General features: G+C 55.7%; 1 protein-coding gene and 1 pseudogene across 3 annotated transcripts in view; one reads left to right on the top strand and one right to left on the bottom strand.

The window, feature by feature from the left end:
* Nucleotides 1-23422, bottom strand: part of KLHL26 (kelch like family member 26) — a 28392-nt gene extending 4970 nt beyond the window's left edge. Inside the window, exons 1-2 of one of the 3 annotated variants that reach the window (XM_027084758.1) lie at nucleotides 23273-23422; nucleotides 30-212 (exon numbers count right to left, since the gene is read on the bottom strand). In XM_027084758.1, the coding sequence (XP_026940559.1) occupies nucleotides 30-212; nucleotides 23273-23349 (260 nt within the window). In that variant the 5' untranslated portion in view covers nucleotides 23350-23422. Of the gene's footprint in view, nucleotides 1-29; nucleotides 431-22155 lie in introns of all 3 variants that reach the window. The other 2 variants (XM_027084759.1, XM_027084761.1) reach the window with 2 other exon arrangements.
* Nucleotides 20356-20449, top strand: LOC113609004 (uncharacterized; annotated as a pseudogene).
* Nucleotides 23423-25464: the final 2042 nt, after the last annotated feature.

Raw genomic sequence — 25464 nt, 5'->3', positions numbered from 1 at the left:
CCACCCTGCCCCTGGGGGCCCGCGCTCACCTGAAGTAGTCGCTGCAGGCGGCCAGGACCACCTTGTGCGCGTGAAAGGTCTCTTGGTTGATGGTGAGCACGACATCCAGGAGCTGGCCCTGGGCGCGGAGGGCGGCGAGGCCCTGCAGGAGGCTGGTGCTGTGGCCCGGGGCTGAGAAGGTACACTTGAGGGCCCCGTTCTTGTCGGCCATGCTGGGGGAGAGCAGAGGTGGGCAGGTGGCTCACCGGCCTCAGGGCCGTCTGGTCCCTGAGCAGGCTTGGCAGGGCTCTGAAGCTGCCCCGGGTGGAGGCAAAATTGCCAGAACCAGCCCCAGAGAAGTGGAAACCAGGCCTGGGTCCCAATGGTGTCTGCCACCTGCCCACTGACTGGCCGTGGCAGTGGATGCGCCTCTCCAGCCTCCATTTGCCGCCTGTGAAATGGGCGGGGTTTGATGCAGGACCTGCAGAGCCTCCCGCATCCCTTTTTTTTGTATTTGAGATGAGATTCACATAACATTCATCATTTTAAAGTGTACAATTCAGTGGCATAAAATCCACTCACAATGTTATGCAACCATCACCTCTATCTAGTTCCAGAACATTTCAGCACTGTGAAAGAAGACCCACACCCATTACCAGTCACCCCCACAATCCCCCTCCCCCAGCCCCTGGCAACCACTAATCTGTCTCCTGTAACTATGGATTTGCCTGTTTTGATGTTTCCTATAAATGGAATCATGCAACATGCGGTGTTTTGTATCTGGCTTCTTTCACTCAGCCTGATGCCTTCAAGGTTCATCCATGTTGTAGCGTGTGTCAACGCTTCATTCCTTTTTCTAGCTGAGTAATATTCCCCTGTGTGGACACACCATAATTCCTTTATCTGTTCACCCATCTATGAACCTTTGGGTTGCTTCCAACCTTCTCCTCTTTAAAAATTTATTTCATTAGCTTTCATTCTAAAATGACCTGTGCTGGGGCTTCCCTGGTGGTGCAGTGGTTAAGAATCTGCCTGCCGATGCAGGTTTGAGTCCTGGTCCGGGACGATCCGACATGCCAAGGAGCAACTAAGCCCACGTGCCACAACTGCTGAGCCCGCGCTCTAGAGCCCACGAGCCACAATACTGAAGCCCGCGCGCCTAGAGCCCGTGCTCCACAACAAGAGAAGCCACTGCAATGAGAAGCCCACGCACCGCAATGAAGAGTAGCCCCTGCTCGCCACAACTAGAGAAAGCCCGCGCACAGCCACAAAGACCCAACGCAGCCAAAAATAAATAAATAAATAATAGCAAATAAAATGTCCTGTGCCTACTGAGTGCTCGTTTTAAGGAACAGGACTCTCCATGTCACCTCACTGTCCCCTGTGCCCCAGTGAGCCATCCCCACGAGTAAGCCCCTCTTCTCTCCCCTGCAGGAGGCGGGGTGGGATTAGTTGCCAGCGCAGAGCTCCAGCACAGGTCTGAAGGAGGAACTTGAAACCTGCAGCCTCCCGGGTGGCACTAAGCCCCGGGGTTGGGGGTGCCACGGGCCAGCTTCTCACCGTGGGAGAGGGAGAGCCACCTCCAGCGGGTGCTGACCTTCAAGGTCCAGCCACTCTGACACCAGCCAGCATGCCTCTTGTGCCCTGTACCCCAGGGGAGGGCGGCCACACGACCATCAAGTCACCCTGGCCGTTTACGGAAGAATTCGGCCCTGGCTGCACTCGGTGGATGCCCAGTCGAGGGGAAACGCCTGTCAGTCCTACCTTTCAGGGACATGCTGAACAGGCTGTCCGCAGCCCCAGAGCTATAAGAGGACGCAGGAGGACTGAACCCGGGCCCAGGAAACAGGAGGTTGCGTGGGATCTTCCTGTCACCAACGTAAGGAAGCCATAAAACCAAGAATAACTGCCCTAAGATGGATTTACCTATGGGGGCAGTTAGCTGGGGATGCGACAAGTAAAACAGATTCCTGCACCTCAAAATGAGGATGCACAAGGCAAAGGTTGTCTTGGAATAAAAATAAAGTTTTGAAAAGGAGAGGGGTGGAACTAACCCAAATGCCCATCAGTGGATGAATGCATAAACAAAACGTGGTATATGAATACAACGGAATATTACTCGGTCATAAAAAAAAGAATGAAACTGATTCATGCTACAACATGGAAGAAACTGGAAGACATCAGGCTGAGTGAAAGCCGCCAGACACGAAAGGCCACGTGTTACATGATTCCATTTATATGAAACGTCCAGAAATCCACAGAGACAGAAAGTAGATTAGTGGCTGGGGGAGGGGGGGTGTGGAGTGCCCGCCTGAGGGTACAGGATTCCCTTTGGGGTGATGAAAACGTTCTGGAACTAAACAGAGACGATAGTTGCACGACACTGTAAAAGCACTAAATGTCACTGAATTACATACTTTAAAATGGTGAATTTTAGGTTATATGACTTCCACCTGAAAAACAATACAAAACTCAAGGACATCTGAGCCTTCTCAGGTCCTGGGCAAAACCCTGCCATGACCTCCAGGGCCTCACAGCATACAAGGTCCTCTGTGGCCCAGCCCCTATCACTCCCACTCGCTTCCCCTCATGCCCTACCACCCCCCAGCCCCTGTCCCCTTTGCTGTTTCATCTCGGAAAACTTTTGTAGAAATGCAGAGATAAATGAGTAGTTTAGGAGGCCCTAATACATCACTTCCTCCTCCAAACACAACAGAAGCGGGCAATGCCCATCAGCCTCCATGGGGTCAAGAGCCTTCCCAGGACTCTCTCAGCCCCCACACCCCACCCCAGGCAAAGGCCATCCTCCCCAGCCCTCTGCTCTCTCCCCATGGCCTCCGGCTCTCTGGAACTTGCTTTCCCATTCCTGGGACTGACGCCTGCCTCTGCCCACAAATGAGGGCCAGGAATGTGGGCACTGGTCTTTCCAAGAAAGCAGGAAGAGAAAGAAGGCTCCTCGACTCCTACTGCCCACCAGCTCCCAAAACACAACCAAGGGGTAAAAGAGCTGACGCCGGGCACAAGACACACAGTCGCTGCTGACGGGAGGTCCCCGGCTCGCACAGGCCGCCCCCATCAGCGGCCTTCTGCAGAGCCTAGGGAAAAGGGGTAAACCATCCAATGGGTAGAGGGGCTGCAGGGCCCTGGACACTGCCTGCAGGCCTGCGAGGTGCTCAGGGTTCCGAAGGTGTGGGGACGTGGCGGGGGAACAGGGGACGTGGCAGGGGGACACCACCTGCGCTTAGCGGAAAACCATCCTGTCTCTGGGAGGCAGGAACACATGTGACTCAGAGCCCAGCGCTGTGGTCATCTGAGCTGGTGATACTGGGACGCCAGTGGTGTCGGTAGCCAGATCCTGGGTTTGTCCTGGAGGCTGGGTGTGCAGACCGTGGAGGGAGGGAAGGAAAGGGACCCAGGAGGACCCTGAGTCTCTAGCTTGGCTGAGTCGCCTCTCCCCACGAGGTGGAGGGGACGCCCACCTGACACGCCCCCCTCCTCTCCCAGGCAGGAAGCAGCCAGTGCTGCGGCATCCAGCCCATCCTTCCTGACGGGGTCACTGCTCGGATCCGAGTCTCTGCTCTTTTGGTTTCCCAAGAACCCCACCTGACCCATGTTCTGAAGATCACGAAGAGAATGTCATTGGACCCTCAGGATTCAGAAGGCCTCCAACTGTACCCACCCACTGGCCAGGGCTGCCCTCAGCCATACAGGCCCTGCCAGGACATCTCCAGGGACAGGGTCTTGCTGTGTCCTCTCAGCGACACCCTGTGACGGGCCTCTGGAGCGCCGAGCCAAAACCACATCCCACATGAGCCTCCAAGGACCCTTGAGGTGCTCAGATCCATCCCCCCCTCCCCCCCTCTCCTCATGGGCTTTTTTGTCAGCCCCTTGTCTGTTTCTCATGGGTGGGAGGACACAGCATGAATGAGACAGAGCAGACCTGCCCTCGTCGGGTGCACAATCGGGAAATGGGGACCCGAAGTGGTCACATCATCCACAACTGGCTTCACATCGAAGCTGTGAATGTCCCGGGGGGAGGAGACAGGAGCTGGGAGCAGAGAGGTGCAGAGGCCAGAAAAAGTGGGGGTGTCCCCGGCTTCTCCTCCCAGCTCTGCCACCCCTGAGGTTAGACAGTGACGCCCAGCCTCTCCCTGGGAGCAGAGGGCTTGGCTGCATCCTGGGTGTTGGCCCTAAGGCCCGACTTCCACAAACGGCCGCCCCTGTGCAGAGCCACCTCCCCTCCCAAGACGGGCCCCCTCCTGCCTGGGGCCAGGTGCTCCACCTTCCCTGTGCAGCACAGTGGCCTGGGATCAGGGACGGCTGCTGTGACCCCTTGGAACCTCCTTCCCAGGAACAGGGTGCAGAGAAGAGGTGTGTCTCAAACCAGGGGCCGTGTTAAGATGCAGACACAGACGTAGACTTGGCCAGTCTGGGTAGCCCCGGGGATGGCAGTGCTGTTCTCTGCAGATGTCACTCAGCACAGCAGGGGCTGCGGGGTGTGAGGAGGTGACACGCAGACAGCACCTGTGTGCCACTTTCATCACCAGGATCCCCTAGAGTCATCCAAGCCTGGAGCCTGGCCCTGAGCAGAGTGTCTGGAGGGTTGGGCCGGGACCCAAAGCCTGGGAGGTGAATCTTGGCCAGACCCACTCCGGAAAGACTGCCCGGGCTGCACCACGGCCCTTGCTGCTCCAGGCTCTGGCACCTGGTGTGAGGAGCAGAGGGCAGGATTCCGAGGCTGCCCTGCTATCTGCCAGCTGTGTGACTAAGGCACGTTCCCCGGTCCTCTGGGTCTTCATTTTCTCAGCTCTCAAATGGGGCAGGCAGAACTGCCCTGGTGGTCCAGTGGTTAAGACTCCACACTTCCACTGCAGGGGGCACGGGTTCGATCCCTGGTTGGGAAATAAGATCCCGCATGCTGCTCAGCGCGGCCAAAATTTTTTTAAAAGGTGGGAAGGGGCAGGGAGGAGCAGATGTCACAGGGCTGCCATGAGGCTCCCCGGCCCCCATCACCTCCTGGGAAATGAGGGACCACAGACCCCCTACTTCCCCCAGCTTCACTTTGGGCTGGCAAAGTGGGGGGCTACATCCTGCCACCAACCATACAAGCCACTCGCATGCCTTTGAATGGGGCCAAGTGCTTGGGAACTTGAAGCTTGGAACCACCCACAGAGCACCAGCCCATGGCAGGTGTCAAGTGAGCCTGGCTGGCCTCTCTGTGGACACCTCACCTCACAGATTTGGTATATTCCCCCAACCCAGCATTTGACATTTTGCTTTTAGCTGGCCTCAGTTTTTTCTTAGAAGTTCCTCTGAAAGTGTGAGGCGAGCTGGGAGGATTTCCTGTGCTTCCTCTAAGCTCTGGGGACTGGCGTGCCTATGCATGTTTTCACCAGAAGAAAGATCTCCCACCAGAGGCAACTTCATCCTGGGGCTGCTTGGTCCCTGGACATATATTTACAGTGGTCCTCCATATATAAAGAGCACCAAGAAATCAATACAAAGCCAGCAATGTCACAGAAGGATGTGGGTTGACGGTTCCTAGGAAAGGAAGCACAGCTGGCTGGAGAGACCTAAGACTCAGCCTCGCTCACGATAAGGGAAGTGTGCTTGCCAAAGGACTGGCTTCACCCCTCAGGTGGGCAGAGTCATGGGGTGGGCCATCTGGCAGCAGATGCTCTTGTCCATTCCCAGCAGGAGTGCGAAGAGGGACAACTCCCAGGCAGGCAGTTTGGTAGACCTAGAAAAATTCTAAAGGTTCACATCCTTGACCTAGCAGGTCTACTTTTGGGATTTATCTGAGATATACTCGCATGTGCAAGTTGAGAGATGTGTGAGGATATTTACCAAATACCATTTCTGGGGGCTGAAGATGGGAAACAAGCTAAACACCCTTTAAGGAGGTACAAAGGGCTGCCCTCCAGCAGAGCACGGAGGCCGTGCATACTCTGAGCGTTAAAACGCTCCTCTGCTGGAGTTAGGACACCCCGGCCCAGGAAGCCCTACAAAGCCCATAGCACTTCTGCTTACAGGGTGTGGAGCCCAAGTTGCACCAAGGGGGTAGGAAACAGCCCCTTTCTGCACGCCTCATCCTGTCCCAGGCGCTCCTCCTCGTGCCCCCAGCAAGGCTCATGGTACCTCACAAGGCTGGTTTCCTCCTCCCATCTCACCGGTGGGACAACTGTCTCTGAAGCCCCCACCGCTACCCCACACACACCTCACAGCCTCTGGGGAACTCAGGGAAGGAGGGAGGAAGCCAGCAGGGGCCAGAGTCCCCAGCCTGGACAGAGAAGCAGGCTTGGCTGGGCGGAGGTGGGCAGGAGGAAGAGGGAGGGCCAGGGCCTGGGACCGATGACTAAGGGAAGGACCCATTACTCAGGCCGGCCCAGACAGGGGGCGGCTGGCGAGGCGGGGCCCCGGGCCCCCAGGAAGGCGGCAGCGGCAGCCCTTGAGCTAGTCCGAGTCTCCAGACGGCCACCCAAGCCACGGTCACCCGCGCTGAGTCATCGGAGCCAATGCGTCAGCAGCCGGGTCAGGGCGTCTCTGGAGGCCACTCACTGCCTCCCCAGCTGCACCCTCAGCCTGGACCTGGCCTCTGACCATGTGCCCCCCACTGTCCTGACCCCAACCCCCGTGCTGTGTCTCTCTACCACTGTCATCAGGCACCCCCAGCCATGTGCAGTCCCGTGCTGAACAAGGGAAACAGCTGTTGCCTCCCTCTGGATGTCCCTGCACGGGAGCTGACAGCCAGTGGGACTAGGTGGGGTAAATGCCCACCTGTGGCAGGATCCCCACAACCTCCAGGCGTCCCCAGCCTTCTGAGCCCATTGCCCATGCTGTCGCTGGATCCTTGCTGGCGCCCCCTGTGTGGGCTCCTTCCTGCCCCCCATTCTTCATGGGGTCACCCCCCAAATATACCACCCCCCAAATATCCTTGCCTCAGGGCCTGCTTCGGGGGGACCCAAGGCAGGATGGCCTAGTGAGGGACAGCCACAGGAGGTGGAGAGCCACACCAAAAGTGACAGAGCCCCGCGACGGCGGTAGGGGCTGCCTTGGGAGCAGCACTTGGCGGGGAGGGCGCTCCCCTCCTCCTGCCCTCGCCCGGCTGCTGGCCCTGGTCTCCACGGTCGGTTTCCCAAGCCCACAGGAGAGATATGAAGCCCCGGAAAGTTTTTTTCACTGGAATGTCCAAAAAAAAAAAAAAAAAAATGGGAAAAGGCAAGACCAAGAAAGAATTTCATGGAAACATTTCTTTGGGGTTTTGTAAACTCCTTTCCCACCCCCACATGGAGCCCAAAGCTCAGGCCAGAACAGAGTCTGACGGTATTGCCCCTTTAACATACTGTTCTTACATGCAAATTCCCTCACTTCCCCTCAAAACAGAGAGCACTTCCACTTTCAAAGCCAATTTTGGTTTTATTGTCCATGTGGCTCGATGGAGCACAGCAGCGCAGTGCAGCTGGTTGGCTCACACCCCAGCTGATGCGGTACCAGGGAGCTCCAGGCCATTCCACCTTAGGGTCCTGGGTGCATCAGCAGGGAAGACGCTGCACTTGGGCTGACAAAGGGAGATAGAGACCCAGAGAGGGGGAGAGAGACCCAGAGAGAGAGAAAGAGACCCAGAGAAGGGGGACAGAGACCCAGAGAGAGGGGGACAGAGACGGGGTGGGGGGGGGAGACAGAGGTGGGGGGATGGGGATGGGGCTCTCTAGCTGCAGATGGAGAAGCGCCGGCAGCCCACTGGTGACCTCCTATCCAGCCACACTGGAAGCTTCTCTGGCTTCCCCTTCCTGCCCGCCTCAGACCCTTCACAAAGCAGGCTCACTGACAGAGCACATGCTGGGCACAGCCCTTCACGAAGAACTTCATGAATCCCTGGCCAGCCCAAGAGGTCAGTGCAGCAAGTGTCCCTTTCAAGATGGAGAAACTGGACTTCCCTGGTGGTGCAGTGGTTAAGAATCCGCCTGCCAATGCAGGGGACATGGGTTCGATTCCCTGGTCCGGGAAGATCCCACATGCCGCAGAGCAACTAAGCCTGTGCACCAGAACTACTGAGCCTGCGCTCTAGAGCCCGCGAGCCACAACTACTGAGCCCACGTGCCACAGCTACTGAAGCCCGCACGCCTAGAGCCCGTGCTCTGCAACAAGAGAAGCCACCACAATGAGAAGCCTGCACGCCACAATGAAGAGTAGCCCCTGCTCACCCCAACTAGAGAAAGGCTGCGCAGCAACGATGACCCAAGGCAGCCAAAAATAAATAAATAGATTTATTTTTTTAAAAAGATGGAGAAACTGAGGCCCAGTCTGGCCCCCCCCCCCAATGGCTGCAGGCAGCTCCAGTACTGGCTCCTGCTTCCCGCTCTACTACAGCCTGCTGACTCTGCCAAGGCCACTGCTCTGCCTTCCAGGCACGCAGCTCCATGGATCAAAGGTGCGTCTGAACCAAGGTCCCACATGTCCCACAAAGGCAGACACCCCAAGCCACTGTTGCTGTGGTTACCACAGTATTTCACAGCTCTGGGTACTATGCTCCCAGCCCAAAGGATGGAGTCACCATGTTTTGGCACCTGGCAGTAGCCCTTAAATGCTCCGGCTGGCCAGCAGCCCCCATGCTCACGTCAGCACGCTCTCCCCTGGGGCTGCTCACCCCAGGCCGGCTCCGCCCTCCTCACCCCCAGACAACCGCAGCCCCACGATAAGGGGCAGCTCCTTCTGAGATGCCTGCAGTCCTCTCGCAGGGCTTGATCCCCGGGCACGCTGGGGAGCAGATGAAAGAGCAGGGCTCCAATGTGGACAAGTGTGGAACCCAGGAGCAGATGAAGGTCCTCAGAGCAGTGTCCCAGCAGGCCTGGAGGCCAAACCACTGAGAGAGACTGGGGGGCACAGAGACCCAGAGAGAGAGAGAGAAAGAAGAACATCTGGCCAGGGCTCCAGATCCCATGTGCCCCTGAGCCTGGGCTCTTTCCACAGCATCAGCTGAATTGTTTATTTCTCCCTCCTGGTCATCATACTGGTTACTTCCTACATCTTCTGCGATAATTTAAATCAGGATGCCCAGTGCCAAGGTGGATCTGCGCACCCCAAGCCAGGCCGCCAGGCAGGGACAGAGCTTCATCCACTCCTTCCCACCTGCTCTGCCTCATCCAAGAGCTGGGCCGTGGACACGTCTAGGGCCCACTGCGAGCCCACCCTGGGAGCACGTCGCCCACAGAGATGCTCTCCCTGAGCCCTGCAAAGGGGCGCCAGGCCACGGTTGCCAACCTCATCTTCAGTGCATCACCAGGCAGGGCCACCTCCCACACGTATGTCCTTGGCTCCTGCCTGTCTGTGCCTGCAGTGCAGTGACAGGGTGATGGAAGAGAGGCGGTGCTGGGTGCTGGGGAGTACCAGCAGGAGGGAACCATGCAACCTGCCGGCACCCGGGACTGGTGGCTCCTGAGAACCCCCACATGACAGCCAGGGAGGTTGAGGGTCCAGAGGGTGGTAGGGAAGGCAGACAGGTTCTAGAACCCACGTCCACCTCAAAAGAACCATCATGACTCCTCCCAAGGACCCAGAGAGGTGACAGGAGCAAATTCCTAGGGGCTGGGAGTAGAGGCAGGGGTGTGCCTGGCCCCACAAGTCACCAGCCTCACAATGAGACCCCACCAGCCGTCCCCAAAGCCTGGCTGGGATCCTGAGCCTGGCGCCAGACAGCCTCACTCAGTGCTGGTTCCACTCAAGGCAAGTGGAACCACCCGGTCAGCTCCGTCATCCCGCCCTTCTGAGACAGGGACAAACCGCGTGATTCCCCCCCTCCCACAATACTCACTGCGTTACAGCCAAGAACTCTACAGGTATGGCCCACCCTCCCACAAGCAGAAGGCAACAATGACATCAAACTCCATCACTCTCCTGCCTAAGCCCCCTGTGGCTCTCCCACAGTCTTGCTCCTCAGGGGCCACGGTGAGCCCAGTGCCCCTGAAGCCCAGCTGTGACGTCTTGCCCAGGCTCTCTGCCCTCACCCCAGCCTCTGACTGGTGCCCCAGGGAGCCCAGGACGTAGGGATCTGGCCACTGCTGATGGACAAGAGGACCCTGTAGGCAGCACTTCCCCAGTCCCAGACCTGCCCAACTCCAGCAACTTCTCAAGGCTAGGAAGATGGAAGGCGGACACCCAGACCCTCCTTCCCTCATCAGCAAGCTCTCTGCCTCCACATACCCCCACCCCTCCCCATCCTGGCAAGCGAGCACCCACTCCATGCAAGACTGTGGGCCCGGGGCAGTGCCAACCTGGTTCCCAGCTCGTCTCTCAGTGGGCAGCCTGGAGAGGGGTATACCACTATCGTCACCATCTTACAGATAGGGACATTGAGGCACAGAGAGGTTCAGGCACCCACCCAAGGCCACACAGCACGTAAGAGGCCTGGCCAGTGTCGGTCTCTCTGTAGCCCCAGGTGGATGGGCCCCCTGATCACCTCCATGATGCAGACGGGGAGACTGAGGCTGGGAGAGCTGAGACCACTCACCAGGAAGGCCAAGCCAGGAGGTGGACGTGGAGCTGGACAGTAAGTAGGGCAGGATGTGGCTCCTCAGTGGCAGCCAGGGCAAGGGTGTGGACTATCCCACTAACCCTCCAGCTGTTATGAGGGAGGTAACCCCATTCTGCCAGGTCACAGTGGGAAAGCCCCACCCAGGCCTCACACCTCTCTGACCCCAACCCAGCTCTAGTTGTCTTGCCTGCCCATCGCTCCATCTGGTAAACCATCCATCTGTTTCCAACCTGTCTCCTCGAAGCTGCAACAGGAGACTCACCAAGCAGGGAAGGGTGGGTTCTGTCTCCTGCTGTGTTCCAGCACCTGGCACCATGCCCAGCACGTGCTCAGAGCTCAGTCACACTTGTTGATTAAATGGCTGGATGGCTGAGTGGGTGGGTGGATGAGTGGATGGATAGATGGGTAGATGGATGATGGATGGATGGACAATGGGTGATAGGGTAGATGAACAGATGAATAGACAGATGGGACAGATGGATGGATGGTTGGACGGAAGGATGGGTAGATGGATAGACGGATGGAAGGATGGATGGATGGATAGGATGGGTGAGGTGGCAGGTGGCTGGCTGCTAGGTGGCAGCAGTGGCTGGCGCCTGACTCCTATCTCTGCTTGTTGCAGGTATCTGCTGCATATATCTGCTCTGTTACCCCCTCCATGGAACCTCCTGGTCCAAGTCCTGGGACTAGGTATGTTATCCTTTGACTGGGCTCAACCAGGAAGCCCTCGGCAGGCTCCTCTCTGGGATGTCTGGCCTCCACACTGTACTCATGCTATTCCCCGTGTTGAAGGGCCAACTCTTTCTGCCCCCCACCTCCACCCCTCCTCCCTATGCTGCACTCTCAAGCCCACTAGCTCTTCCACGCTCCTCTATCACTTTCCCTTCCAAGCCTTCTCGAACTAGAAGGTCTCCCCCATGACCTCCCTTGCCTTCATGGACCAGCCAGGGTTCCCCACAGCCTCCGTGACCCCTCAAAGCCCAGCCAGGGCCCCAATGCCAGGGGCAGAAAGGGCTACTACTAAGCAGGTCTCAGGCTGAAGCTTCGCCTGTTTTGTTCCCACCCACTGACAAGAGGCTGATCCCAGTAAGAGCCCATCCCCCCACATTATCCCTGCTGCACTGGGCTTGGAGATGGGGCCACTTGAATGAGCAAAACCCCTTCACTCTACAAATTAGGCAAGTAGGCATATGACTGCATGGCCCCAGAACACCACTCGGAAACCCTGTGAGAATCCAGCACTGCAAATGCCAGCATTTCAGGACCCAGCCCAGCTGCCTCCCCTGGCAGGGCAGGTATTGAGGCTCTGAAAGGGACAGTTCCACCAAATGGCATGTGCTCATGCCCAGTGGTGCCAGGCCATTTGCAGGCAGACACAGTATGGGTATGGCGCAGCAAGGACCTTCCAACAGCAGCACAAACTCAGGCATCAAGAGGGTCCTCTCACGAACATCTTCATTTTAGGGGGTGCCAACATCCTTTCCTTCTTCTGTTAAGGGCCCCCTGTTTTCCTCAGGGAACCTCCTTCACTCTCAGCCCCAGTGGTAAGGATCAGGAGACGCACCCCTGGGCTGAAAAGGGAGAATTCATAACCCAGCCTGGCCAACCAGAGCCTCCCAGGCCCGCAGCCATGCTGACTGAGCCCAGGATAGGCAGTGTGACCCATCTGACCCAACCAAAACCTTCCCTGGGACTTTTGCTGGAGCCACCAGGATGGAAACTTGCCTTCCCCCTAGGGTTGCTGGGATGATGGAGAGCAAGGTGAGGTTGCCTTGCCCAGCCAAGAGCTAAGAGATGCGAGTCACAGGTTCCAGAGGAATCATCTGAGCTCTGAATTTAATGAATATAAAAACTGGAATTCTCCCTGAACTTGTTTTTTATGTGAACGATAAACTTTTATTTTTTAACTGATGGCAGTGAGTTGAGTTGAGTTTCTGGCTCTCGTAACCAAAAGGGGCCTTCAATGTCAGAAGCCTCTGATCTGGGGCTCGAATTCCGGACGAGCCTCTGGAAAAACCACTGTGGAGTTAATACTTCTCCAGCTACCACCTCTCCCTGCAACGCACACTGGCTTCCTACCCTGGGAATGGGGACAAGGAAGCCTCACTGGTTGATCTGCAGGTGAGTGGGTGGTGACCAGACCCAGCCCGAGCCCCGCCCGCCCGTAAAGAGACAGCCCAGCCATCTCCCTGTGAAAGGTCAGCAAGCTACCCATGCCCCCTACTGTGAAAGTTCAGCAACTCTAAATGCTAAAATGCTGGAAGCACGCCTAAGGCTGGAGCCGCAGGGCAGCCCAATGCCATCAGCCTTGGCAAGGAAAACACCACCCAGAGTTTCTGCAAGTGACTCACGTGGAGCATAAACATTTGTGTGTTCCCAGCCTCCCTGCCTTACAGCCCACGGGCTGCCATTACCCCTTGCACAACTGAGGTGGGTAGAAAAGAGAGAGAGCAAGAAAAGCCCTCCTAGGATCGAACAGACTTCACCAAGCCAGCACACAGTTATGACTTTAACTATAGTCCTGGAAGTTTTCCAAGTTGAGGCTGCCTCGGGGGTCTGCAGCAGGGCTCCCCTACATGACTGTTGCTTCACGGGCATTTTGGCACCACCACCCCCCAAACCCTCCCTCAGGAGAATGTCCCACTCTCAGCTACAGTCATGGAAGATTCCGGGTGATCACGTCTCCCTGCTGCTGCTTCCTCCCGCAGACTGCTTCAAATTCTAACATCCCTTTGAGAGGCGAGCTGTCCGGATATCCAGCCCAGCCCAGCCCAGCCCAGCCCGCTTCTGCTAGGATCCTGTCTTTGACCCCTGTGGAATTTTGCAGTTGTGGCGTCAGAAAACATCTTCGGCCTCGATCCTTGATCCTCGGGTGACCCCCTCTTGAGGCCTTTAAAAGCCCAAAGGTCCACCCCTCAAGATTTCCTCCAGGCTGAGCGTGTTCAATTCCGGAAGCTGCTTCCCTCATAGGAAAGGTCTGCGATTCCCCAAAGGTGCCGGTTACTTCCTCCCGAATCACAATATTTTCAGTATGCGGCGAGGTGGTCTGCGGGAAGAGCTCAGCAGCGGGGCTGCTCGGCGAGGGGTCTGAAATCACGCTGGATGCGCCCCAAAACCCACTCTGCCAAGGAATGTTAGGGAAACGCTCTCATAGCCATGGGGGATGAGTTCTGTGAATCCTGAGCAGCCCTCTCTGAAGGGAAACGGGAAAGGGGCGGGGAGGAGGAAGGGACTGGAGACTCGGGGTTAACAAGTGTTAAGAGCCCGTCTGCACAGCTGCGGAGCGGCTACCACAGGAGGAGGGCGGGTCGGCCCGGTGGGGACCCAGCGGGCCCCAGCCCCCACTTCCCCCGGCAGGCAGCTGGACAGGGAGTGCGGCTGGCCCTTTCCCCGTCTTCAACACGGCGCTAAGATCCTGTCCGTGAACTAAATGGAGCTCGTGCAAAAGGGTGCTGCTCACACTGGCTTCTCTCTAACGGGGCTGATTCACTGACAACACACCTGTGAGTCTCTGTTTCTCTACCCGGACCCTGCCATTAACAAAAATCAGAAGAAGAATAGTGACCCTTGCTCGGCTGGCCATGGAAGGCCGTTCCAGAAGCCTCCCAGTCAGGCCAGCTTCCCCTGCAAATCCACCGTAGACTGTATGTAGAATATCCGCTAGACTGTATCAGAGCCTCCACAGTGAAGCCCTGCCTGCGGGGAGCACACATTCTAGGGGACACAGATCCTTAAGAACACAGAATGGACCATGAGCCTGGGGCAGAGGACGAAGAGGGGCAGACGGGGGGAGTCATGGTGGACAGAGTGGCCAGGCCCCAAGGAGGCAACACAGGAGTTGTGCAAAGCTCTGGGACAGGTCACCCCAGCCGAGGGAGGGTGAGCCCACGAGGCCCAGGAGGGGCACCAGCCTGCTGTTGGAGATGTGGGCTGTGGAAGCATGGGGGCCCGTAGGCGGGCAGGGCCTCGCCGTGGGGGCCAAGGGGATCATGTGGAGAAGTGAATTTTGTTCTGAGACTGTTCTGAGAGTGAGGAAGCCCCCGGCAGGTGTCAGGCAAGGGACGGCCTGGTCTGATACCTGCCTTGGGAGGGTCCCGCCAACTGGAGGTGGGGGGACAGCAGCCAGGAGGGCAAGAATCGATGGCAGCTCAGAGCCAGGATGAGGTGGAAGTGGAAGAAGGGGCCGGATGGGGATGCGGCTCAAAGGTGGAAGCAACACAATGTGCCAACAGATTAAAGGAAAAGAGAGCAAATAAGTGTGCACGTGGTGAGTGCTCTCAAGGAGGTCAGAGAGGAGAGGCAGGAATTGAACTGGGAAGGACCAGGTCCTGGTTGTTAGAAGACCAGGGACCCTCGAGCAAGGACAGGCACGAGGACTTTCCAGAACAGAGGGAGGACTTTAAGCCCTCCAGGCCAGGTGTCCATGTCTGCTCCCTGTCCCCACTGGATGATCTCGGGCAGCAGAGCCTCTCAAGCCAAGTGGGGCCTCATCCTCCTGCCTGACGCGTCCTCCACCAGCACTCACTCTTTGGTCCACGGCAGAAACCTGAGAGCTGGTGACTCCCAACCTGGCTGCCACCATGGGTCAGCATGTCACACAAGTTCAACCTTGCATCTTCCCCAAACCCATGCCCACCTCACCATCTCCACGCGCCCCCCTCAGCCCAGGCCCCCTCATCCCCTGCCAGAGGGATCCTTCCAAAACACGAATTTGACCCAGGTGCCCCCTCACCCAAACCCTGCACCAGCCCCCAGTCTCCCCACTCCTCCCTCTCACCCTCTCTAGCTCCTCTCTGCCCTCCGGACCCCTAAAAAGCCAGGCTCCTCCCCCTCCAGAACCTGCACACGCCACTTGCCTGTACCCAGAAAACAGGCCACCTCCCGAGACTCCCTTCCCCCAAGCTGATGGCACTAACCTTTAGGCTCTGCTGAACCTCATTTGTAAGGAGATTCTCAGAACCTTCCGGAGAAGGCAGGAACCTCCAACTCAGCCTCGGGACATTTTATGGCAACCGTGGGGAAATGACAGCCCAACTGCTTCACATGCTGGCACATAAGGGTCCCACACAGGCACAGCCCCTCTGTCTGGGTGTCCAGGGGCCCATATGCCCAACACCAAGCACAGCGGCAGGCACACAGGAGGCATGTGACCATCGACAATCGCCAGGGGAAGAGAAGGGTGTCAAATGAGTCCCATCCACAAGAGGAAGGAGCTGGGGATGCCGAGAAGTCACCCTCCCTCCTCCCCCTTCTCCAGGGCCTTCAACCCTAAGTCTGAAACATGCCCCAAGACCAAAGGGCAGGAGTGCAGAGAAGCCCCACTTTTAAAGTGTCTGGGGGGGAGGCAGGCACAAACCTCCAACCTGGCCCCTCTGAGCTCTCGCGTGAGGATCGGCAATAAAAAATAACCGGTTAAGGAAGTGGGATGACACACTACGTCTACTCCCTAGAGATGGCGCAATGATAGCAGAGGCTAATAACGCCTTTCTACCCCGACAAGAAGGCCATCCCCGAGGGGTCACAGCTACCGGATGGAAGTGGTTCAGCTATGAGACAATCAGGCTGCACAATTCAGGGCGAAGTGTGCAGTTTTCAGAGCAATTTCACATCCTGAGCTCAAGGGACCCTACCAGTGAGAAGGTGAGGAATGGGGCGCCTCACTCCCAGAGAAGGAGCTGGGCTGCGTGACCCAGCCCCCCAGAGCACCTCTGCCCAGCACTCTCTCCAGCTTACCCCAGACTCAACTGCCCCACCCCAATACTCTGCCAAGACCCACCAGCTCATGCTCTACACTCTGTTCCTAGGTGCCAGGTTCACATGGCAGCATCTGTCCTCAAAATGCTGCAGAAGCAGCTCAGACTTGACATGTTCCATTCTCCCACTGTCCCTGCCACTGTCCCTCTCATGGCCACCAAGTTATGATACTACCATCCTCCAAACTGCTCAAGCCAACAACCACAGAATGAATGCTTGTATCCCCCCAAAATTCAAACATTGAGACCTATTCCCTAATGTGATGGTATTAGAGGGCAGGGCCCTCGGGAGGTGATTAGGTCATGAGGATGGGGCCCTCATGAATGGAATTAGTGCCCTTATAAAAGAGACCCCAGAGAGCTCCCTAGACCCAACCACTATTTGAGGACTCAGCAAGGAGGCTGTGTCTATGAACCAGGAAGTGGCCTCTCCAGACACCAAATCTGTCGGCACCTTGACTTTGGACTTCTCAACCTCCAGAACTTCAAGAACTAAATTTCTGCCGTTTATAAGCCACCCAGTCTATGGTATTCTGTTATGGCAGCCCAAACAGACTAAGATACCAACTTTCTCCTCCCAACCTGCCACATTGGCTCGTTAGCAAGACCTGCCAAACACCCCATGATCCCTTCTTGGTCCATGCAGGCACAGCGGACAGAATGCTAACAGCTTCAGGACCACAGGGCAACATTGCCACTGCCACACACACACACACAGTGCAACATGCTGGGCGCCCTCTGAGCATACCTTCACCCTAGTTTGCTTCTTCCCAGCTACCCTGCCCAGTGGGTCCGGGGTCCCACTTCCCGGATGAAGACTAACACACAGAGGGTTGCAGATGTGCCCAAGGCATGCAACAAGCATGTGGGTCTGATGAGGTGCCTGATGTCACCAGATCTCCCAGAATTCCTAGGAGGAGTTGAGTTCCTGTCTCTGAAGGGTCAAATTCCTGTCTCTCCCTCTCAGCTGAAGAGAGGATGAGGCCAAAGGAACAAGAATCGTCTCAGAAGGCCAAATCATTGCCCAGTCTTTCACACAGGGGTTGGGGGGCTGGACTCTTCCAGAGCCTCAGGGATTAGTGGAGACAATCTAGGGTGCAGCCAGAGAGGGCTTGTTAAGAAAGTTTAAACAAGCAAAGGCCACCAAGCCAGGAGCAGACGCCTCAGCTGAACTGTGCCAAACCCACTCACACTGTGTCCCAGTCACGACTTCTCAGAGAAACACCTGTGACCGGCGTGGCCCTCACCCAGATACTCCTGCCTCGCCCCACAAGAAGCAGTGTGAATCAATGAGACTGGGCCCCATCCAGACACCTTTAGGAAAGATGGGCAGTGAAGCGAGGATGCCAAAGGCCCAATGTCTGAAGAAACTTCGTGGCGAGAAGGTTCCTCCAGAACTAGGCAGGCCAGGTACCTCACAGCGATGGAATTTTAGCTGGGGAGGTGTGACTCCTGGGAGAGTTCCTCCACCCCCTCACAACACACTGTAAACCTCCTCTCTCTCCAGAAGCCTGGACCCCCTCAAGGGCCTGAGGTGGAGCTGAGAGGGGGCCTGCTGCAGAACAAGTTTCTTTTGTGTGAGTGAGCCTGCAGTTAGGACCCCACCTCCCCTCAGCAAGCGCCCAGCCAAGGCAGCCATGCTCTGTCCATCCCAGAGGTTCGGCTTGGTCATTAACGACCATCTCTACTAAGCAACGGGTTTTTTGTTGATCCCTCGAGATAGGAAGGAAGGAGAATAAGCTTTTCTCTTTCTTTTTTCCCCCTTGGTTGCAGAAAAGTGAAGTTGGAACAAACAAGTTATGTAATGCTGGGGGCGGCTGGGGGAACGCAGTCCCTCCTAAGGACAGTTTTTCGAGTTGTGGGACTGCTGGAAGGGCCAAGGGGAAGACAGGAACCGCCCCCACCCCTGGCCAAATGACAAAACCCTTCATGGGACAAAAAGGCAGATGCAGGCACCACCTGGAAGGCTGGAAAACCAGACTCACAGACAGGGCCAGCCTCCCCCCATCCCTGGCAGGCCCACAAGTCTCCCCGAGAAGGCAAGGGACAGACCTGACCACCTAGAAGGGACGTCCTACCAGCCAGACTACAAGCCCTAGAGAGCTTTTCCACACTCCATTCATCCATCCCTCCCTCCCAGCCATATTTCCTTTTTTTTTTTTTGGCTGCTCCAGGTCTTAGTTGCAGCTTGTAGACTTCTTAGTTGCGGCATGCGGATTTCTTAGCTGCAGCATGCGGACTCTTAGTTGTGGCGTGCATGCAGGATCTAGTTCCCCAACCAAGGATCAAAACCGGGCCCCTGCATTGGTACCGCAAAGTCTTACCCACTGGACCGACCACCAGGGAAGTCCCCCAGCCATATTTCTTGAACACTTCTTTCCTCTGGGCTGCCCGTGCTCCAGGCATACAAGACCAAGACTACACGAGACAGACATGCTCTCTACCTTCAAGGTACTTCCACTAGTAAACACACCAAGTAGTGTTGGGTGGTGACTGCATGTTCAACATGTTCACACAACAGCCATAGGACCCAGCAATTCTGCTCCTGGTATGTACCCCTAAGAACTGAACCCAGGTGTTCAGACAAAAACTTGTACATGCATGTTTATCGCAGCATTACCCAAAACAGCCAAAAGGTAGAACCAACCTAAATGTCCTTCAGCTGGTGAACGAATAAACAAAACGTGCTATGTCCACACAATGGAATGTTATGCAGCCATAAAAAGAAATGAAGTACTGACACACATTACATTGTGGATGAACCTCGCAAACATTAATATGGAGTGAAAGAAGCCAGACACTGAAGGTCACATATGGTACGATTCTATTTATAAAACAGGTAAATTTACGGAATTCCCTGGCGGGCCAGTGGTTAAGACTCTGTGCTTCCACTGCAGGGGCATGGGTTCCATCCCTGGTCGGGGAACTAATACCTTGCATAGTCGCGTGGTGAGGCCAAAAAAAAAAAAAGGTAAATTTATAGAGACAGAAAGTAGATGAGTAGGGACTTGCCTGGTGGTGCAGTGGTTAAGAATCCACCTGCCAATGCAAGGGACACGGGTTTGAGCCCTGGTCTGGGAAGATCCACATGCCGCAGAGCAACTAAGCCCGTGCGCCACAACTACTGAGCCTGCGCTCTAGAGCCTGCGAGCCACAATTACTGAGCCCGCGTGTCACAGCTACTGAAGCCCACGTGCCTACAGCCAGTGCTCCGCAACAAGAGAAGCCACCGCGATGAGAAGCCTGCACACAGCAACAAAGAGTAGCCCCCGCTCACCGCAACTAGCGTGCAGCAACGAAGACTCAACGCAGTCAAAAATAAATGAATTAATTTTTTAAAAAAAGACAAACCGGGCTTCCCTCGTGGCGCAGTGGTTGAGAGTCCGCCTGCCAATGCAGGGGACACGGGTTCGTGCCCCGGTCCGGGAGGATCCCACATGCCGCGGAGCGGCTGGGCCCGTGAGCCATGGCCGCTGAGCCTGCGCATCCGGAGCCTGTGCTCCGCAACGGGAGAGGCCACAACAGTGAGAGGCCCACGTACAGCAAAAACAAAAAACAAAAACAAACAAACAAAAAAAAGACAAACCAAGTAAAAAATGGACAAAAGATTTGAAAAGACACTTTACCAAAGATCTGAATAGCCAGTGAGACCATGAAAAGATGTCCAACATCGTTAGTTATTAGGGATACGTAAAATGCAACCAAAATAAGATACCAACATACACTTAGAATGGCTAAAATTAAAGACTGGCCACGTGAAGTGTTGGCAAGGATGGGGAGCAGCTGGAACTGTTGCACATTGCTGGTACAAATGCAGTTATGGTTCAGTCACTCCAAACAACTCAGCAGTTTCTTGAAAAACCTACAGTGCAGAGGGACTTCCTTGATGGTCCGGGGGTAAGACTGCACTCCCAATGCAAGGCGCCTGGGTTAGATCCCGGGTCGGGGAACTAGATCCCACATGCATGCCACAACTAAGAGTCTGCATACACGAGTAAGAAGTCCGTATGCTACAGCGAAGATCCCGCGTGCCACAACGAATACCCAGCGCAGCCAAAATAAATAAATAAATATTTTTTTTAAAAACCTATGGTGCTTGCTTCGGTAGCACATATACTAAAATTGGAACTTATCATGGCCCCGGCACAAGGATGACACTCAAGTTCGCGAAGTGTTCCATATTTTTCAATCTAACCTCAAAAAATAGGAAGCAAGGGGCTTCCCTGGTGGCACAGTGGTTAAGAATCCACCTGCCAATGCAGGGGAAACGGGTTCGAGCCCTGATCGGGGAAGATTCCACATGCCGCGGAGCAACTAAGCCTGTGCGCCACAACTACTGAGCCTGCGCTCTAGAGCCCGCGTGCCACAACTACTGAAGCCCACATGCCTAGAACCTGTGCTCCTCAAAAAGAGAAGCCACCGCAATGAGAAGCCGGTGCACCGAATGAAGAGTACACGCCGCTCACTGGAACTAGAGAAAGCCCGCGCACAGCAACAAAGATCCACCACAGCCAAAAATAAATAAATAAGTAAATAAATTTATTTTAAAAAAATAGGAAGCAAAAGTACAAAGATTCAATGAACAATTTTTTATATTTTCTGGGATGGGGAGGTCCTACTTGTTAAGAACCTCAATTGCTAAGGTGAGGGGTTATGCTACAATGTGCTTCATTGATTTCCTCTGCCTCTTTTGCTCTGTTTTATTGCAACCCCTAAGTTGTTCATCACTCTAGTATTTGTAGAAAGGTGTTTTGTATTTTGCCACATCATGATAATAATAGTCCCGGTTTGACTGGCTGGTTTATAAGTTTAAGTACAAATAAATAAAAGATCCATTTTACCCTGAAAAAAAGAAAAAAAACTTAAACCTACACCTACCATAGGACCCAGTCATTCCACTCCTAGGTATTTACCCGAGGATGAAAGTATATGTCCACACAAAGATGCATACCCAGATGTTCACAGCAACTTTATCTGCAATTGTCAAAATGGAAACAACCCAAATGTCCATCAACCAGTAAATGGATAAACAAATTGTGTCCATCCATTTAATGGAATAGTAGGCAGCAGTGAAAAAAGAACGAACTTCTGATACTTGTGACAACACAGATGAAACTTCAAAAATATTCTGTTAAGGGACGGAAGCCAGACACAAGAAGCCACATATTATATGATTCCATTCATGTAAAATTTCTAAAAAGACGAAACTACAGAGAGCGAAAGCAGATCAGAGTGTGCCTGAGGCCAGGGGTGGGAGAAGGGTTGACTGCGACGGGCTTGAAGGAATTCATTGTGGTAATGGACGCATTCTGAAAACCTGGATTGTGTTAATGGGTACATAACTCTATAAATTTATTAAAACTCAGTGAGGAGACTTCCCTGGCGGTCCAGGGGTTAAGACTCCATGCTCCCAATGCAGGGGGCAATCCCTGGTCAGGGAACTAGATCCTGCATGCCGCAAAACCCCACATGCTGCAACTAAAAGATCCCTCATGCGGCAACGAAGATCCTGTGTGCCGCAACTAAGACCCGGTGCAGCCAAAAAAACAAAAAACTCCAAAAAACTCAGTGAACTGTTCAGCTAAAATGAGTGAATTGTATAGCATGTAACGAATTATACCTCATTCTTGCCCCAGGTTATCCCTAGCCAGGGCTCAAAGCAGGGACTAGGATTCACTGTCCCTTACATGCCACCTCCTACCGGTCACCAAATCCTGTCCACTCTACCCCCTGCATGTCTTCCCAAATCCCCTGATCTCTCTTTGCTCCCCACTACAGGCCTCCAAAGCCCAACTCATGCACCCGGACCCTCAGGCCTTTCTGAGGCACACGAGTATTAACCATTTCATCATTTATCACATTGACGGAAATTATTTGCTCCCATAAGCTCACCAGCAAGAAAAAGTCCGAATTTCTTCCTTGGTCACCGAGGGTAGCAGACTATCCTGGGGGACTGGGATGAGAAGGTCTAGATTACTCTGGCCTTGTGCAATGGGAAGAGGGAGGGAGGTCTTACATCCTAAGATCCCCCCTTTCCCTCTGAGAACCCAGAACAATGCATAAAAATACCTTCAATTGCTATGCCAATTCTGCGGTTCAAACAACCAGTCTCAGGACTTGTCCAAAGGGAAAGGGGGCCTCTCTCAGACCAAAAGGGGTGAATTCTTCCACCATGATCTGAGGGCAAGACCATGCTTCAAGTTCTTTTCCCTGGGGGTGAATGGGATTTACAACCCATGGGGCTTGGAGGGAGGAGCCACAAGGTCGGACCCTTCTCATGTATTTTTTAAACCTTCAGCGCTCTCTCACCATCTTCAGGCTTCCCAAGACCCATTCTAGCCCCCCAGGACCCCTGGGTCCCCAAGACCTCTCCCTGCCAATCAGGACTCACTGGGACCCCCAGGGCCCCTCAGCTCCCTCTCTCAGGTTCTCCCTGGTCCCTCAGGCCTCTTTCAGGCCCTTGGGTTCGCTTGAGCCTCCTACTCCCAACCTTCTACAGTCCTCACTCCTCCCAGGTCCCCTCAGCATGTCCTCAGGACCACCTTTAGGAACCTCAGGGTCCTTCAGCACCCTCCAAGAAGCCGTGGGCCTCAGCCCTCCAAATTCCCCTCAGCCCCTCCTCAGAGTCGCCCAGACAGCCTCAACAACCTCAAGACTTCCTATAGCCCCTGCTCAGGACCTCCCTGCCTCCCAGACCCCTTGGCATCCCCAGTTCCCCCATGGCCACATCACAGTCAGGAGCCCCTGGGTTTCCTTTCAGATCTCCACACCCCTCAAAGCCCTCTCAGGCCCCTAGGGCCGCATGCAGACGCCTGGAGGCCCTGGGGCCCCCAATCCGCCTTCGGATGACCCGTGAACAGCCCTCAGTCCCCTCAGTACTCCATAGCCACCTAAAGTCCGCAGCCCCCGTAAAAATCCTCGAGCCTGCCCAGGCCACTCCTCCAGGACTCCCCTTAGGTCACTCCAGCCCCGGGGCAGGTGCAAGCCCACCCTGTGGGCTGGTTCTCACCTGTTAGGGCGCTCGGGGCCCGGGCCCGCGCGGAAGCCGCCGCCACCAGCGCCACCACTGCCACCGGACGCCGCCATCTTCTCGCCGCCGCCACCGCGCGTGCTAGTGACGGGAACCGCGCGCGCCGGCCCGGGAGACTAAGTCTCGGGGGGTGGGGCGGGGCCTGCTCTGCGGAGGGGCGGGGCCCTAGGCGAGGGGCGGGGCCGGGTCTGAGGAGGAAGCGGGTCCTGGGCTGCGAGGGAGCGGGGTCTGCGGATGCGCGGGGGAGGGCAAAGGCAAGTGCCGGTTCTGCGGGAGGAGGGGGGGTGGGGCCTGGGGAGAGGGGCGGAGTCTGGGACGAGGCACGGTCGTGGGTCTGAGGAGGGACAGGAGACTGGTGGGACAGGGACAAGGGGCGGGGGGGCATAGTCTACGGAGGGACGTGGCCCGAGTAAGGGGAGGGACCTGTCTGGGAGAAACTGGGCAAAGGAAACCTGTGCGTGAGGGGGCGTGGCCTGGGGGGGCGAGGAATGAGGCGAGGGTGAGACGCAGCTAGGAGTAGGGGCAGCCCGACCGTTTAGTGCTGCACTTCAGGAGCGGGGTTGGCTGTGGGAAAGGGGAGCGGCGGAGCCGAGCCGAGATGAGAGGAAGGACATGGAGAAACTGGTCGAAGAAATCTGAGAAACCCCCCTCTCTCCTTCCAGGGTCACTCCCTCGCCAAGACCTCCCTCAGACTCAGGAACTCACCTGGTGCCCAGGCCTCAGACTTCCAACCCCTCTTTGGGTCCCAGCCCTCCCCCATCTTCCCAGAGCCTCCTCTCTCCCATCCAAGAACCTCCACCTTCAGATTCCAACATCTGCCCTCAGATCCCCAAACCTCCTGCTTCACCCTCAGTTGTGGTTCCCATACCCCCAAACCCCTGCCCTCAAGTTATCTCCCCCATCCTCTGCTCAAATCCCAACTCCACTCCCCCAAATCCTTGCCCACAGACCCTTCAAACCCACACTTAACACCCCCAAAGTCCATTCCACCAGACCCAACCCCCTTGGACATCCCAGCTCCAGTGCCGCAAACACCCCTGTCTTCAGCCAGGGCGCGAAGTCCTGCATCTGTTTCCCTTTGTTCTTCCTTCTTGCCTCCCTTTCCTCTCCTCCCTTCTGGACCCCATGGAGCCCAGAGCCAAGAAGGTAAAGTTTCCAGAGCCTTTGAGACCACCCCCCACCCCACCCCCAACCCACTGAACGCCTAGAATCTTCACCCTGGAAGGGTCCAAGCTTCCAGGATTTTCTCTCCAGCCTTGAACCCATTTATTCTTTCACCTTCTGAGTTGGAAAACCCTCCCTTGTGCAGCCTCAGACAGGGTCCAAGGGTCCAAATGGGGCTCAGAGCCTTCCTGCAGTCAGCGCTGGGGAAAGGGGCTGGACATGGGGCTGGAGGGCCCAGAGGAGGAAGCAAGGGGCCTCCCTGGGTGGGCTCCTTCAGGTAGAACCAGACGCAACTGATCCATCTCCAGCAGAGGGTCGGGTACACAGTAGGTACTCAATCATTTGTGTAAAATGCTCAGGACACTGGAAGTTGATAGATACTCGGTGCTGAAGGGCCCTGCTAACTCCTCCAGCACACAATAAGCACTCGATAAATATTGAATGTGTGAGAGCATGAGCAGCTCACATTCCGGCTAGCTCTGCACACATCCCCTCACCTGCCTGTAGTCTGCCTGCCACTTGAGCCTTTGTTCCGGATGAACCACATGCAGGCATCAAACCCCGCTCAGCAGAGACCTTCAGCTCGCACGCCCAACACATACAGCTGTAGGCAATGGCATCCATGTGCACCCACACTTCATAAACACACAGATTTGACCCACATGTCAGACACATAGTCAAAGATAAGCAAGAAGAGGTTCACTGGGCCCCTGGCTGCGTGTTTACAGGTAGCACACTGCAGACGCATGGTCTGTGGACACACTAGTTACTTCAAGATCACATAGCACAGGACAGCCAGTGCAAAGGCCCTGAGGTAGCATGCCTGCAGTGTTGCCTGGTGGGGGAAAGTGAGGGAGAGGGAGAGGGAAGGAGAAGATGAGGTGGGCAGCCACGAGGGGTGGTCTAGGTCATGGAGGGCTTGTGGACCACTGTGGAGGCATTTTCCCTGTGTGAAATGGGCGGGGGGCTAGTGAGCAGAGGGAGTATAACCAACACTGACAGTTGGA

Source organism: Aethalodelphis obliquidens, unplaced genomic scaffold (genome assembly GCF_003676395.1).
Source record: "Aethalodelphis obliquidens isolate GAN/ISIS:26980383/991018 unplaced genomic scaffold, ASM367639v1 scaffold53, whole genome shotgun sequence".
Classification (NCBI taxonomy): domain Eukaryota; kingdom Metazoa; phylum Chordata; class Mammalia; order Artiodactyla; family Delphinidae; genus Aethalodelphis; species Aethalodelphis obliquidens.
Note: the sequence above shows the minus strand (reverse complement) of the source record. Positions and strands in the feature narration are given on the sequence as shown.